Here is a 16012-nt window from a genome sequence, read left to right on the forward strand (position 1 = left end):
GTATTGACAACACGCCAGGCACGTTTTCCATACAATTATGCACAGAGCGTGCTTAGTGGCATTATTGGACTGTATTGACGTGGAGATTCTTCCAGGTATAAGATACTTAGATAAGAGATTTTAACCGAATTTCCACTGTAAACGTAATTGAAAATAAAAGAAAAAAATCTAGACAAATATTTTATTCTCTTCATAATTCTGACGCGATATAAGACTACGTGAACTTAAAACTAACTTATAAGTAATATTTACAAATAGCCTGAATTCACATTTTATTTTACTCAAACGTAGTTAAATATCCAATACAGTGTCCGCTAGGCCTGCCACTAGGTGACGGCAGTCGTAGTCATGTCAGATCTGACACCAGTGTTAGTAAATCCTTTCCGAAGATTACAAAATGTAATCGCAATCGGTAATCCAATTACTTTTTGCCCATCTCCGGTTAGTAATAACGTGGCGTGTGTGTTATTACACAATAGAAATTGTTGTTTACATATTTATACAAGGGATCTCAGAGCGTTTCGACTGCTGGTTTGGCTGCTCTGGTCTTTCTTGAAGGAGGGATAATTACCAAAATCTAGTAATTCATAAAATTTACATTACCACAGTACAGATTAATTATTTTAAAGTCAGATAGAAAAACGTAATTCTTGTCTTTGTTAAAATTGAGAAAATTGTAATGACAGCGCGGCCGCAGCGTTCGAAATCAAAACGATCTGAGAAATACCAATAAACTTGTTTAGATTAAATAATTGTGATCACGGAAAAAAGGTGATTTATGGTCTGAAGTCGATTAATACTTATCACTTGCTCATTTTAATTACAGTCTGTCCAGAAAATGAAAAAATAAAGTTGGGTATTTATCAACCAATCTTGACCATTCTATTTGGTATCTTGCAATGGCAAAAAAATGAAATTCGTCAAAAATTCGTTATCTAGGTACACTTTCTGGACAGACTATATAGTGTGTATGACACGTAAGCGATTTGCCTCTATAAGGTACCTTTTTTCGACGTGGAACGTCAATTTGTTATCACAATAATAATACAGTCAACCGCGTGTAAAGTTACCCTGTATACTCTATGTCACGGTAATAAAGGCGAATTTGCAATGAATTTGCGTAGATTGATGTGCTGTCTACTGTACCTCAGTCGGAGTTGACTAATTGCCATCTTTATTATCGAGTATTTGTAAGGAACCGATTTATTTAAAATTAAATGCAGAATTACACATAAATAATACTTAAAAACTAATTTTACATACAATTCAAATTATACAATTTATATTTACATACGTATAAATGTATATGTATGAACACAATTATATGTATTTATTTGAATGAAAAAATAAATCGTAAAAAATATATATTCTGGTCGGAAAAACATGATACACATTAAAATAACATTAAATTATCCTAAATGTCAATATATACTATATCTACACACAGTCAAACATACAATACGTATAATATGGCAACATATTTGAAATTAAACACAAGACAATTTATATTCTGTATCCTAAATACCTATGGAAAACTGTGAATTTCGACATTATTTAAAATTTATGAAGAAATATTCAAAACACAAATCTCCCAATACAATAATTTTGTTTTATCTTAATTTGCTAATGAATGAATGCTTATAATCAGGCCTGTCACCACTTTCTGATAAAATCATATTGTAAACCTGCTAGATAAATTTGCCTGATATGATTGGCCAGTTAACCGTATCCAACACTTGTGCATCACATTTTTTTCTATACGTTATATATAGACATCGAATATTTTATATATCAAATATTTCATCAAAAAGTGGTGAAACAGGTCATTATATTGAGTGTATTTAAAGATAATTTAATTAAATAATGTAATTTATAAAAACGTCAGTTCCTGATAATTTCCACAGAAAGCCAGCCCCATAGGCAAAAGCTAAACACAATCAAAACGCACAGTTTTCCTCTAAGCTCTTATTTACAAATTAATTTATTTTTATTATAATTACACTAAAATAAAATACTACTTCGGCACTTCGGTTAAGTAACTAACGCATTACACTATACAAGTAGGCACGGTCGTCCATTTCGTTTTAGCAGCCATTTTGATTTGCGAAAAATTGACAACATTTAATTAGATGCTGCGCATTTTGTGTACAATTCAAGGCATTATTGAGAGACCCTTCATGTAAATAAAATATGTTAGGTTAGACGGCTATCTATTGGTACCTTTATGGTCGACTAGGTGCGCCCCGGGGCTTCACTCCCACGGGAATTTTGGGCAAAATATACCAGTATGTGTTATTCCAGGTTATATTCTACCCGTGTACCAAATTTCATTACAATCCGTCCAGTAGATTTCGAATGAAAGTACAAACTTGCGCATTTATAATATAGTAGGATTTTTGGTTACGCAAATCTCTGTAAGTTCTACTCTAAAACTATTCAGATTAGAAAAAAAACACACAAAAAGAACCGCCCAAAAAGTAGTTTTTTCATACAACATGATTCACAAATCAATCTTGAGTGTTTTTTACATCAACATTTTGTGCCTTCTACACGCTATCGCCGAAGTCAAACCAGATGCCGCAAGGAAAACCCGCAATGTACGTCGAAATCGCCAAATTCGGCGGACTGTTCGCCGATATTTTTAGCCGGCATTGGAGTTATATGACAGAAAAAAAATATTGTTGAGAAATTCACAAAATATTTCAGGGAAAAAATTAAATGAGTTTGTTAAAGCTAATTTACGTAATAAAATGCATTCTTTGACAAGTGCCTACACACACCCTCTTATCCCTTGGCAGCATTTCCACCCCTTCAATTCCAAGGGTTTTAGTTCTCAACTGATACATAAAATATCATTACTTTTCTATGTACACATTTTCGAAATATCCAGCAGTTTAAAGAATTTTATTATTAACCCAAAATCAAGTATTAAGTAAAAACGGACAACACTACGTTCCGATTTAACAAAAGATTTTTATCATGTCAGTTATTTAGTCAGTGATCTTAAGAATTTCAATCTCAAACACTACAAGATATACTAAACTACAAAACAAAATGATAAATCGTACAGACATCTCCTTGTTATCATCGAGATCTATCGAGTTGTCGCCGGCGGTCGTTTTAATTGAGTTTTAATAGCGTCTTATTGCGCAGCGCCGGCAGCCGAACAGAGGCCTCGGGTGCCGGCGCTCACACATCAACCGCGCCAGCTTTAACATTGTCAAACTTGAACTTGTCCACTAAATTGACAGTCACGTAGTTTCGAAATGAAAATTAGGACAATGGAGCTCCATTGTCCCCTATAAATAAATAAGTATATTAGGACAAATCACACAGATTGAGCTAGCCTCAAAGTAAGTTCGAGACTTGTGTTATGGGATACCAACTCTACGATAATATATTTTATAACAAATACATATATAGATAAACATCCAAGACACAGGCCAATCAGAAAAAAATCATTTTCCATCATGATCCGACCGGGGATCGAACCCAGGACCTCTCGGTTCAGTGGCAAGAACTTTACCACTGCGCCACCGAGCTCGTCAAATCTATCATCATCAATGCTATGTGTTGTTTTAAGTTTCCCCTGATCTCGGATACAGATCAATTACCGCTGTAGAATTTCTAACCGATTATAATTCTTAATAATAATCACAGTGTCTTTATCAACCTTGACATTGGCAAAATCATCGTTTGTCTAAACGATAGACGCCATCAAATTAAAAAGTGATATATTTCTTAAAAATCCCAAAAATAAACAATTTCAATGGCAAACACTGCTGGATATAATAAAGTACACAATCATACGGACACCTCGTTGTCGTCGTCGAGATGTATGGAGTTGTCGCCGGCGGCCAGTTTTAATAGAGTTTTTTTGATGCGCAGCGCCGGCAGCCGGACCGAGGCCGTCGGGTGCCAGCACTCGCGCATCAATCGTGCCAGGCCCAACATTGTCTGAAGGCAATCAAGTCAAATTCAAATCATTTATAATAAAAATTAGACACAAACATTTTTGCACGTCATAGAGCTAAGATTGTAGTGTAGCATCGCAAATTAGATTGTATTTTTTTTATATGAAAAAAAAAAAAAAAAACTACGAATCACTACGAGAAAGTCGTAGAATAAAAGTTACTTGTTTTGATGTACCCAAGTAGTCTTTAGGAGGTTTTGCGTTTGATACCAGTAACCCTGTATAATACTAGCTGCTCGATACACTTTCAAAATTTCAATTGACCTCCTACAATTATCTGATCTCCTGGTACTTTACCTACGAAATTTTGTGTTTTTTATTCACCGGATGATAGAATCAACAATCTCATTAAAACTAGGGAGGGTTACTCTGTGAACTCTTCTGGAAGATAAACCAACCTCTTTTAGATTTCTGCTTGCCTGGTACATTCGGTACACTTAAACGTAAAAATTAAATTCACTCAACTTAAAACGTGCTGTATTTCAGAATCCAAAAAGATACACTTTCAAAATCTCCAATGCTTCCTACAAAATTCTGTTCTCCTGGGTACTCACACCGGATAAAAAACAATTTATTTCCATCACTTTATTTTTCAAATTTTTTTAACTCACCGGATGATCATCATCTATAGGTTCCGGCCTGGCTCCATCGGTGCACACGATCTTCCTCATCTCATCGAAACTGGGGTCGCTCTGGACCAGCTCGAAGAACGGAGGTCTGTATTCTCTGGGAGACGGGTGAACTCTCCTGGTCACCTCCCAGAGGACGAGGGCGAAGGCGTACACGTCACATTTGAGGAACGACTCGAAGCATTCCAGATTTATGCTGTAAGGAATGAAGAGGGTAATTATGACAGAGATCACACAATAGTTATTAGGGTAGTTGCCATCAAATCAATTTAAATACTTCTTTCCATGTGTCAAAATTAAATAATTATCGCTTTTGTCTCTTGTATGACAATGGGCGCAGTGACGTCACAAATGTTGGAGTCAAAAAGCGTTTTAATTATACTATGAATGAATGAATGAAAATATTTATTTCAGACTATGCACAATATACAAGTCCATATTATATTATTAACTTTAGGGAGAACAAAATACTAAATGTTACTATAAAATTTATCAATATTATGTTGTCGCCACTTCCGGTCAAATTGTGAAACGTCAACAAACGTCAACGGTCAAATTGTAAAACGTCACCGTTCCGCATCTGCGAGGCAACGACGTCTGCTACGCTTCACTTCATCATCGACTACCGAAGAGTAAAAACTTGTTGTTTTTATATTCCTTAATTTTGTGGAGTGAAATAATTTAGTGTTCAGATTTTTGTAATTAAAAATTAGGATTTGAATTTCATATTAAATAAACCTGTTTTACCTTTCTTTGCAAAAATTTAGAATTATCACATGTGGTTAGTTAACGAGTTAATTATGCGTTGTTCCAGTATTTTAAATAATTATCTAATCTTATTAACTGCAGTAATTGTTCACCAATATGTTTTCTAATAGTTTAATTAAAGTTGTGGTAATATATTCTTAGTGTTTATTATTTAAGTGACACTTGATCATAGTGTTTCATTATGAACCCGAATATTGCGATAAAATGTGCGTTTTCTCTCTGGTAAAATGTTTAACGTTCAGTTGTGATTTTACAATCGGTATAATAATAATCTAGATAAAATAGATATATTTAGGATCATTATGATAACTCATAGACTGTAACAATGCAGCTGGATCTAAATACGAACATTTAAAGTTAGTTGGAAAGTCCATTTTCAAAAAGTATGAAACTGTAAAAATAAATTTAACCATCATAAATAACAAAAAAATTATAACAACTTTTATTAAGAAGTCATCACCATAAACGTAATATTTAATGTAGCTGTCGAACAAACGTAGCTTTCTTAGCGAACATTTAAGCATGTTGTGACGTCACTTGTACGTGTCATTTATGTATGGAGCGTTCGGGCAAGTCGTGTGATTTTATTTGTATCATATCTTTGGAAGTCATTATCTCAGTTTCTAATATATAATAATATTTTTTTGACTGATGTTACTATTAATATAAGGGCCTTCGAATAGTTATCAAAACAAAAATTTATCAACTAGCCTCTTTTGAAGTTAATCACTTACCTCTGATCAAGCATCTCAGGACTCATATATCTCTTAGTCCCCTGTCGAGGGTTGTGATGGAGCTTTGCCGCCACATGTTGCCTGGTGACCGCCAGCCCGAGGTCAGCTATACAGCATTCACCATTCACTTTCATGAGAATATTCTTCGTTTTTATGTCCCTGTGTGCTATCGCTGGTTTGCCCTGCGAAAATTTATGTTTCACTAGCTGCGCTCCGGGGCTTCACTCCCGTGGGAATTTCGGGATAAAAGCACCCTGTGTTATTACAGGTTATATTAAATCCGTGTACCGAATTTCATAACAATCCATCCAGTAGAATTTGCGTGAAAGAGTAACGCGAGTAGCGAGAAACGACTTCAATTGGAGTACTTTACGCATACCTAACGGCTATGAAGGAGGTAGTGTTAACCTGTATATCGGAATGAATCGTCACCTGTGTCCCGTGTATCTCAGTGTGCAGATGCAGCAATCCGTTGATGGCAGACAGACATATGACCATCATCTGGTGCCGGGTCAGGGTGCTCCTGTTCAGGTGTTCGTACAGCGAGCCCAGCGGGTGGAAGTGTGTTATCAGCCAGAGCTGCAGCAATATTGTTCATTACCATTCATTTTATTTATTTATTCAATACATAACATTGTTCGGTTATATTCATTTCATCAGCACTCGAATCACAATCATAATATGTTTCAGTATACCTTTTGACCATGTACTTTATTGTGTGCTTACATTGTTATATTACTGATGAAAAATTATACGTAGAATATGACGTGAAAAAGTGTCTGTGAAGGCCTAATTTCTGAATAAATGATTTGATTATAGAAGAAGAAAAAATTACAGCCGATCCATAAAATATTTGATCAATACGATCAATGCGATACATAATATTTATTATTATTTATTTCAAGTCATCATACAACTCAAATTCACACAATTAGGTTAGTTAAACGCTAATTGCTAAAAGCTATGTGAATGAATATTACCTGAGTACAGCTGGCTCTGCTGGTCATGTCGCTGCCGATGTAGGCCAGTATGTTCTCGTGCCTGAGCAGGACGGTGCTATATATCTCCGTCTCCCTCCGCCAGCTGGCCTCGTCCCTGGAGAAGAATATCTTCACGGCGACGCTGTCCGCGTACCACGAGCCTCGCCACACTTCTCCGTAGCGACCCTGGGGGGAATTCGTTCGAAAATTACTTATTCAATTCAGGATGATATTGACGTAATCCATAAACTAAGTCTACTGCCGACTACCAAAGCGCAGGTGAAGAAGAAGCGGCGAAAGATGTATTAAAAACTAGCTTTTTGCCCGCAGCTTCGCCCACGTATTTTTTTTGTGGGATGAAAGATACCTTATTTATTTATATCTATACCCAAATTTTCAAGAAGATTGGTTGAGTAGATAGAGCGTGAAAAGGTAACAAACAAAGAAACAAACATACTTTCACATTTATAATACTAGCAGCCCGTCCCGGCATCGCTCGGGTAAAAATTTAATAAATTATACCCCTAAACCTTCCTCAGGAATCACTCTATCTATTGGTAAAAACCGCATGAAAATCTGTGCAGCAGTTTTTGAGTTTATCGCGAACAGACAGACAGATGCGGTAGAGGATATTACATAGTTTTATAATATGTAAAGATTAGTTAGGATTTGAAATTTTGTGCGAAGTTATTACAAACAAGCGGATGAAAGGGGCAGGTGTGTGAGAGTGGAGTCTGTGACTATCAATCATAGATAGATAAAAACTTTATTTGTTACTGTTTCACACAATTACAGACGAGGAAAATATAAGCTAAAAATATTTAAAGTTAACAATGACTTCTGTTGTCTAACGGTCATCATGCCGGATCACGCATCTACACTGGGGGTCCCGGGTTCAATCCCCGGTCAGCAGCTCAACATGGAAAATTATCTTTTTCAGATCGACCCGGGTCTTGGATGTTTATCTATTTATTTATATCGTATAAAATATTATATCGTTGCGTTTGGTATCCCGTAACACAAATTTCGAACTTACTATGGGGCCAACTAAATTTGTGTGATTTGTTTATATTTATTTATGATATGACGACCTCGATGGCGCAGTGGTAAAGTGCTTGCCTCTGAACCGAGATGTCCCCGGTCGGGTCATGATGAAAAATGATCTTTTTCTGATAGGTCCGGGTTTTGAATGCTTATATATATATCACTTTATATATGTATTTGTTATAAAATATAGCGTCGTTGAGTTAGTATCCCATAACACAAGTCTAACCTTCCCGACGCAGTCGCTGAGCGAGACCTGGCGCGCCAGCGTGCGCTGCACCATGAGCGGCAGCCCCGAGCCGGAGCCCGAGGTGGCGGAGCTCTCCAGGTACTCGCGCAGCGTGGAGTCGCCCGCCGCCACCGCGCGCACCGTCTGCGACCCCTCCGCGCCCTCCGCACCCGCCGCGCCCGCTGTCAGGGAAATAGTAGCGAAAAAAAGTAATTATAAAACAATCCCAAAAAACAAACAATATTTAAAGTAAACGTTTTCTATTCCCGATGCTTACATTTCGATTGTGAGGTAAGTAGAAAAAAAAACGTAATTATAAAACAATCCCAAAAACAAACAATATTTAAAGTAAACGTTTTCTATTCCCGCCTTTTTTTCATAAAAAAACAACCAAGTAAAGAACTTTTTAATGCTTTTTTTTTTTCAAGAACGAAAAAGAGCTTCGCCGTTCGATACCTATTTTAAATTAATGACTGTTATATTCATACGAAAACAAGGCTGAATAGCGAAGCGACCTCTTTGGTCATTGGGCTGAACGCATGATGTCTATTGCCAGTATGATGGTTAGATGTACGCAAACTTTTTCGAATAATGAAGTGTTTTTTTTTTTTAATTACTTACCGCTTTTCTAGCTACATTATTACGCTAGAACGCTTGTTTATCACCTACAAGCCCCATTTGGAGGTAATAAGGACCTACTTAGCGAATATGACAGATATAAAATATATTAGGACAAATCACACAGATTGAACTAGACCCAAAATGAGTTCGAGACTTGTGTTGTGGGATACTAACTCAACGATACTATTTTTTAGAACGAATACATATGTAGATAAACGTCCAAAACTCGGGCCGATCAAAAATAGATCATTTTCCATCAGTTCAGAAGCAAGCACTTCACCACTACACCACCAAGGTTATCAATAAATTAAATAAGTTAATTTGATATTCTACCTAGCATACTCTGTAAATCTGTAATGTGTTTTTATTCATAAATAAATAAAAACGGAATTTATTGATGGAAAACTATCTTTTTCTGATTGGCCCAGATCTTGGATGTTTATCTATATATGTATTTGTTATAAAATATAGTATTATTGGGTTAGTATCCCATGACACAAGTCTCGAACTTGCTTTGGGAATAACTGAATCTGTGTTATTTTTATAAAATAAAAAATAAATTAAAAAAACATGTTCAAGGAGAACCAACAGCTTGCATTCTTAAGACTAGATATATATCAATGGATTACAAGATGCCAATTATAGATTCCCGCTGGTAATAAAATTTATGCAGTACCATGTGAACACGGTACATTACGAAGGGAAGGAACATTACTCGATTTGCAATATCTGTAGAAGTTATAAGTAACTATGTAATAATTTTAAGACCATCATTGTACACTTAACACTTTTCACTTGGTTATTAGCTTATTTATATTAATACTAGCTGCGACTGGGTGCATCGCTCTAATGGGAATTTTGCGATAAAAATACTAAATGTATGATTCCAGATTATATTCTACCTGTATACCAAATTTCATAACAATCAGTCTAATAGATTTTGTTTGCAACAGTAACAAACATACACACATCCTCACAAAATGTCGCATTTATAATATTAAGAATGCACACTAGCATCATATTTTATAATAAATTGCCTAAATGGATTCTTCATTTGCCGGACAAACAATTTAGAAATTATATAAAAGAAGTACTTTGTAAAAAGGCGTATTACAAGTCTGATGATTATGTGAACGACAATAATGTCTGGCCCAAGCATGGTGCAGTATCCTCATAACATATGTAATTGATTTATGACATTATTACGTACGTTTTGTACATTTAGCTTTTTATTTATATATATATTTTCTTGTGTGAAAAATTTTCAATAATTTTATTGGAAATACAACTTTTATTTTATTTATTCATTCAAATTTTGTCATTTTTAATAATAATGTAAATTCGTCCTCCTAATTTTTAATATATGTGTAAGACATATAATTGTTAATTGACGTCTTTGGAGAAAAGGCTGCGGTGAAATTTGTTGCACCGCTTCTTCTTCACCTGCGCTTTGGAAGCCGGCAGTAGACTTAGTTTAAGTAATATTTTGACGTCAATAAATAAGTGATGATTTAATTAAATAGCAATATAGTTTTCTATTGTACAATATGTAGTCATAATTTATTTAACAGACTTTAGTGGCCACCGTTTTCCATTCAGTAGATTGTGACAACTGTGTCCGATATAAAACTACAATACTTTTTAATACGGTCCTTACACTAGGAAAGCATATTTAGTCCAAGCCAGATATAGAAAATTTGCTTCTGTTTATAAGAAATTGATAAAATATAATAGTGTGCGCTCGGTACACTCTATTATAATGTAACCCGAGCGAAGCCGGGACGAACCTCTAGTGTAATAAGAAATAATACCTTCGAAATAAGCGCTGGTGAGATGCGGGCTGTAGACGCTGCTGGGGAAGTAGCTGGCGTCGGCGCCCAGCTTGTGCAGCGCTGCGCGGGACACGCGCAGTCTGCGGGACAAACATATTCATTTTATATATTTCATCATCTAAGCTAGCTTTTATTTATAGCTCCAAGAAGAGGACAGACATAGTTTAAACTAGCTCTAGGTCGCGTGAATTTCCTGCGACAGCCGGACATGATTATCATATAAACTTTCACCCCTCATTATAGTCGTTTAGGGGTTGATTTAAAAAAAAAGTAGTATGCCAAATTTCATCAAAATCGGTCCCGTGGTTTAGCCGAGAAAGCAGAACAGATAGACAGACAGTTATCATATTGGACTGCTATACTTGAGATCCCGCGTTCGATCCCCGGTCAGGTCAATATGCAAAATGATCTTTTTCAAATTAATCTTGATCTTGGATGTTTATCTATATATGTATACGTTAAGAATATAGTATCATTGAGTTAGTATCCCATAACACAAGTCTCGAACTTACCTTTGGGCTAACTCAATCTGTGTGATTTATTTTGTCCATATATATTTATGTAAATACTTGATGTTGCCCGGGGCTTCGCTCCCGTGGGAATTTTGAGATAAAATATAGCCTATAGGAATCTTGGATAATGTACCTTTCTAATGGTGAAATAATTTTTGAAATCGGTTCAGTAGTTTCGGAGATTACCCGCCTCAAACATACAAACTCACAAATGCTTACCTGTGACTTCGTCTCAATACAAATATCCCCATAGCGGCTAAAGCGCTGACCACAACTACTGCAGCGGCCACACTGGCCCATAACCGCGTCACGTGCGACGGCACGGGTTCTATTGAGGTGTCGGCGAGTGGCGGCAGCTCAGGGAAGTTGCCGTCATTGCACATGTCTCCGCGACAGCACGTTATGTTGAGTTGGCCTGCGTGCCGCTTGCGGGGGCTGGAAGGTGATAGAATTCGTTGTGCCACATTTACACCCAGCCCTATTCGGCAGGGAAGTGAGCACCCAGTGGGCAGCACGAATATGTTATAGGGCGCACACAGGAATGGAGTAATGAAAAAAACAATTACATTTTTAGAACTTTACGAAATCGAGCAGGCAATATAGGATGCTTATTCAGACATAATGCTATCAAACCAGCAACCTCGACGAGATCGACGTTATATAGTCATTTTTGCGAGTTGAGAGAGAGAGAGAGAGAGAATACGAATATGAAAGCTGAGTGTAAAATTTAGGGAAATATTTACGGCAGGAGAAGTGGCAGTGGGCTGAGTGTAAATGTGAGGTTAGAACTAGTCTAAAAACATTCATAATATGTCATTATCCATCTCCAAACCAAAAATAACTTCAATTCAATGATGGAAGCTCATAAGAGAAGAAGAAACAAACACCATAATATCATACTAATTTGTATGATATTATATGGCGGCCTTACTTTGTGTGAAATCGGAAGGATTTTGACTTTGACTTTGACTTTGAAGTCCAAACCAAAAGGGACCTTATGGCGGCTGGCATTTAGGTCTTTATTACCATTGTTCGAATACAAAACAACGGCTATAATGGCGAAGTGCCGGGCGCAATAAGGTCCCTTTTGATTTGGACGGCACAAATATGGATAGCTACAACAGTCAAAATCCTTCCGATTTCACACAAAGTAAGGACTTGGAGGTCGTAACATCACATACGAAGCTTCGAAATTTTAAGGGCTTTTTTTATGCAGAACAGAACCGATAAAAGTCCATGACTTGCAATTTAAAAAAACAAGTAAATTTAACGCTGCGAAAGCCGAGGGGCTTTCGCGTCCCAGCCCATATAATATAATAGTGGTCGTTCCGAAATGCTAGTAGTTTGTAGCTTTGGTAAATATCATTTGATTTAGAATATGACATGAAAAAGTGCAGGCCTAATTTGCGAATAAATGATTTGATTTTGATAGAATTTCGATAACTTTCCCATATAAGTTTTGTGTCTCAACGGCAATATTAAACGCATTACTTCCAGGTAGAATACCTACCTACATGTTTCTTTAACGTAAGACATAGTTCTGTTCACACTATATTATATTCTTGCAAATAAATATAGTATTGAAAGAGTGGATCGGGTCGGGAGGTTCCCTCTATTGTGGTTGAGCTTCGCGATGGCTGACTCACGCGTCAACTCGTGAACGGGTGCTGCCGGGGGAACTTGGTTAATTATACATATATATATATTTTTTCCTTTCATCAGCACTTGATCACAATCATAATATGTTTCAGTATACCTTTTGACCATGTACTTACATGTTATATTACTTATGTTGTTTTGTGTACTTACATGTTATATTACTGATAAAAATTATACATAAATTTATATTTAAAAAATGGTTAGCCCTTCTGGCATAATAGGGACCAACACTGTTTGAATGAGTTTCTTTCGGCATTTCTTCTCAGCACTGGTCGTTCCGAAATGCTAGTAGTTTGTAGCTTTGGTAAACATCATTTAATTTAGATTATGACGTGAAAAAGTGCCTGTGAAGGCCTAATTTCTGAATAAATGATTTGATTTTGAGTAAACATTATACACACCCTTTCTGAATCCGATTTGTCCTACACGTGAACTGGTAATGGTCGGTCCTCTGCGTGCAGCCGCGCGAGTGCTGCAGACGGCCGTCCAGCGCGCGCACTGAGGACTTGAAGCAGTAGAGGGCGTCGTGACAGATGTGCTCCGGGCCCTCCTCGAGGCACTCCGAGGACTCGCATTGGTAGCATTTGTATCTATAATAGTTGGTACAATGAATTTCTTTAGTGCTGTTTATTTTTTATAATCTATTGAAGAACTAGCGGCCGTCATTCTGGCTTCGCTTGGGTAAAACCATGATAAATTAATCTATAAAAAAAAAACTGGCATCATCAGGTCGCATATTTATTTATTTATTTTTTATACTTATTAGTAAAAAACAATTACTAGTAAAAATTATGATATAGGGGAGCTTTTGCACATGTGTTATACCTTTGGAAATAGGTACTTTGAATTTGTATATTGATGTAAAACTGTAATTGTTGATTCTATTATTGTAAGATTCAAGAATAAGAGTATCAAAGGAAAATGTTGTGTGATTGCCAATTTGGGTGAATTTCACGAGTGTTTTAAACTCCGCCACGGGTTATCATTAGAGTTTCTTAAATTGTACCATTAATTTAATTATCCTATTTTATAAATAAGTAAAGTACTGGTACAATGTTAATTTTACAAATGTTTAATGAAAAAAAAAAAGATTCTTTATTTTTTTTTTAAATGTCAAACATGAATGAAACGCTACACGCCGCATTCAAATGCTTGTGAAGTTAACCCATTTATCCTTCTTTCATTCATATTAGTGTTGTGTTCCTAACAGACTTACAATTGTGTGAAAACTAGCTAGCAAGATTGTGTAAAATTACCTTTTTTGAAATTTTCCTTTCCTAAAGGTTGGCAGTGAAAGAAAAAAAAAAATTTTAAGAATACTTAACATTTTGATTCTTTTTTTATTTTAAATCAAATTTTTGTCAAGGCTTCAGTTGCTTAGTGCAACTATGCCAGCCAAAATAGTTCTAAAGTGTCTTTTTATAACCCGCTATGATGACAAGGTCCCATTTTCGTATCTTACTCATGCCACGTGAGTTTATATACAAATCTGACTCATTGTATGGTAATATACATAGACCACATGCTTAAAGTAAAAAAAATATCAGGGGAAATCCTGCAGACTGGCCACTTCATTGTCATAATTCATAAGGCAACTTCAATAAATTTACACTATATGTGCTGTAATAATCTAGCAGTGTGTGAGGGTAGGGGACACATTACAGGTTAATAATGAGCACCCAATAAGAAAACACTGATTTAGAAATATTGAAAAATAAAATTTAATTACCTAGGATGATGCACCATCATCTGATCGAGGGATAAATGATCGTCTGGCTTCGGAACATCGGGGTGATGTGTGGTTTGTGTTGCTGTATCATCATGTAATGTGTCTAAACCTGGTAGAGCTGTGGAAATAATATCATGAGTTATTATACATATTTGTATGGTATTTTAATTTCCGAAATTAACCACAGAACTATTTTACAATAGTATATATGAATGTCATAAATCTTTATTACTCTTGACTCTTGATAAATTATGAACACAATTTTGTACAATATACAAGTTTTGATTATCTTAAAAAGTTGTATTCAGCAACTTTGAAAAATAAAATAGAACGAACTGATATATTAGGTCCGTGTATGTTGCTCTTGAAAGATATTATTATTTACCTTTTATGGATTTCATGTTATAAACGTAGTAGGTATTTAGTATAATGGTAATCATGAAAAATAATTTCTAGTAGGTAGCTAGAAATATTAGAATATTTAATCACATTCAACAAAAAATAAATCAAGCACTCGAAACGGAGCGTCATCAACGGAGATAAAAAGAAAAACAATAATAGATTCATGTCGGTCAAGTGCGGAAGCTGCATTTTTTCGTTTTAAAATAAAGTTAAAGACTTGAAAATTGTACCAAAGGAGCGTTGTTCATTATACTACAAGAAAACACCAATATATTAATTAAGTCTTACCGTAACACGCACTTATTACTAAAAATGTGAACAGATATCCAAAAATGACAACGTCCGCCATTCTTCATTCATCATAACAATGCACTAATGAAGTCAAATGTAATGCATGTTAATGAAGACTTTAATAAATTGTGCACATTTATCAAAAATAAAAAAATTATAAATTTTAAGTAAATTTAAAAACGAATAGTTAATTTATAGAAATGTGATTTAAACAACTTATTAATTAAGGAATAACATAGTGACTAAACGGAACCAGAAGTAAGTACACTTCTTTGCACATGCATGTTGTCGTACGTATACTCAGCACATAAAACATATAGTGGCAACCGCAAGTGCCAATAAATAAAATAATAATTAATGTACCTAAACAAAATAAAAATGTAAATCAAAGATGTTGATGTGAAAAAAATAGTAGATGTGTATATCTGTATTTTAAGTTTTATATTGTATGTATGTACAGAGTGCGTGCGTGAAACTGACTAGACTAGAAGTCACAAACATATACGTTCGGATTATCTCGAAATGGTCCTATTGATGTAAACACCGTTGAGTTTATTATTCACTTTCTTTTACCGTTTTGTCACAAGAAGAAAAAAACCTATTCCATTG

At 35.5% G+C, this 16012-nt stretch overlaps 1 protein-coding gene across 2 annotated transcripts; it reads right to left on the minus strand.

Annotated features, from left to right (window-relative positions):
* Positions 1 to 167: 167 nt before the first annotated feature.
* Positions 168 to 15543, minus strand: sax (saxophone). 2 transcript variants are annotated; one of them, XM_053762251.1, is made up of 12 exons: positions 15401 to 15543; positions 14711 to 14828; positions 14238 to 14258; positions 13383 to 13571; positions 11542 to 11757; positions 10790 to 10890; positions 8358 to 8539; positions 7085 to 7270; positions 6537 to 6683; positions 6105 to 6286; positions 4585 to 4798; positions 168 to 3957 (listed from the first exon to the last, which is right to left on the minus strand). In XM_053762251.1, the coding sequence occupies exons 1-12, from the start codon at positions 15459 to 15461 to the stop codon at positions 3805 to 3807; spliced, it is 1770 nt and encodes a 589-aa protein (XP_053618226.1). In that variant the 5' UTR covers positions 15462 to 15543; the 3' UTR covers positions 168 to 3804. The 2 variants fall into 2 exon arrangements, with proteins under 2 accessions (XP_053618226.1, XP_053618227.1); XM_053762252.1 differs by lacking the exon at positions 14238 to 14258.
* Between the last annotated feature and the right edge of the window lie 469 nt (positions 15544 to 16012).

The sequence above is a fragment of the Plodia interpunctella genome, chromosome 22 (assembly GCF_027563975.2).
Source record: "Plodia interpunctella isolate USDA-ARS_2022_Savannah chromosome 22, ilPloInte3.2, whole genome shotgun sequence".
Classification (NCBI taxonomy): domain Eukaryota; kingdom Metazoa; phylum Arthropoda; class Insecta; order Lepidoptera; family Pyralidae; genus Plodia; species Plodia interpunctella.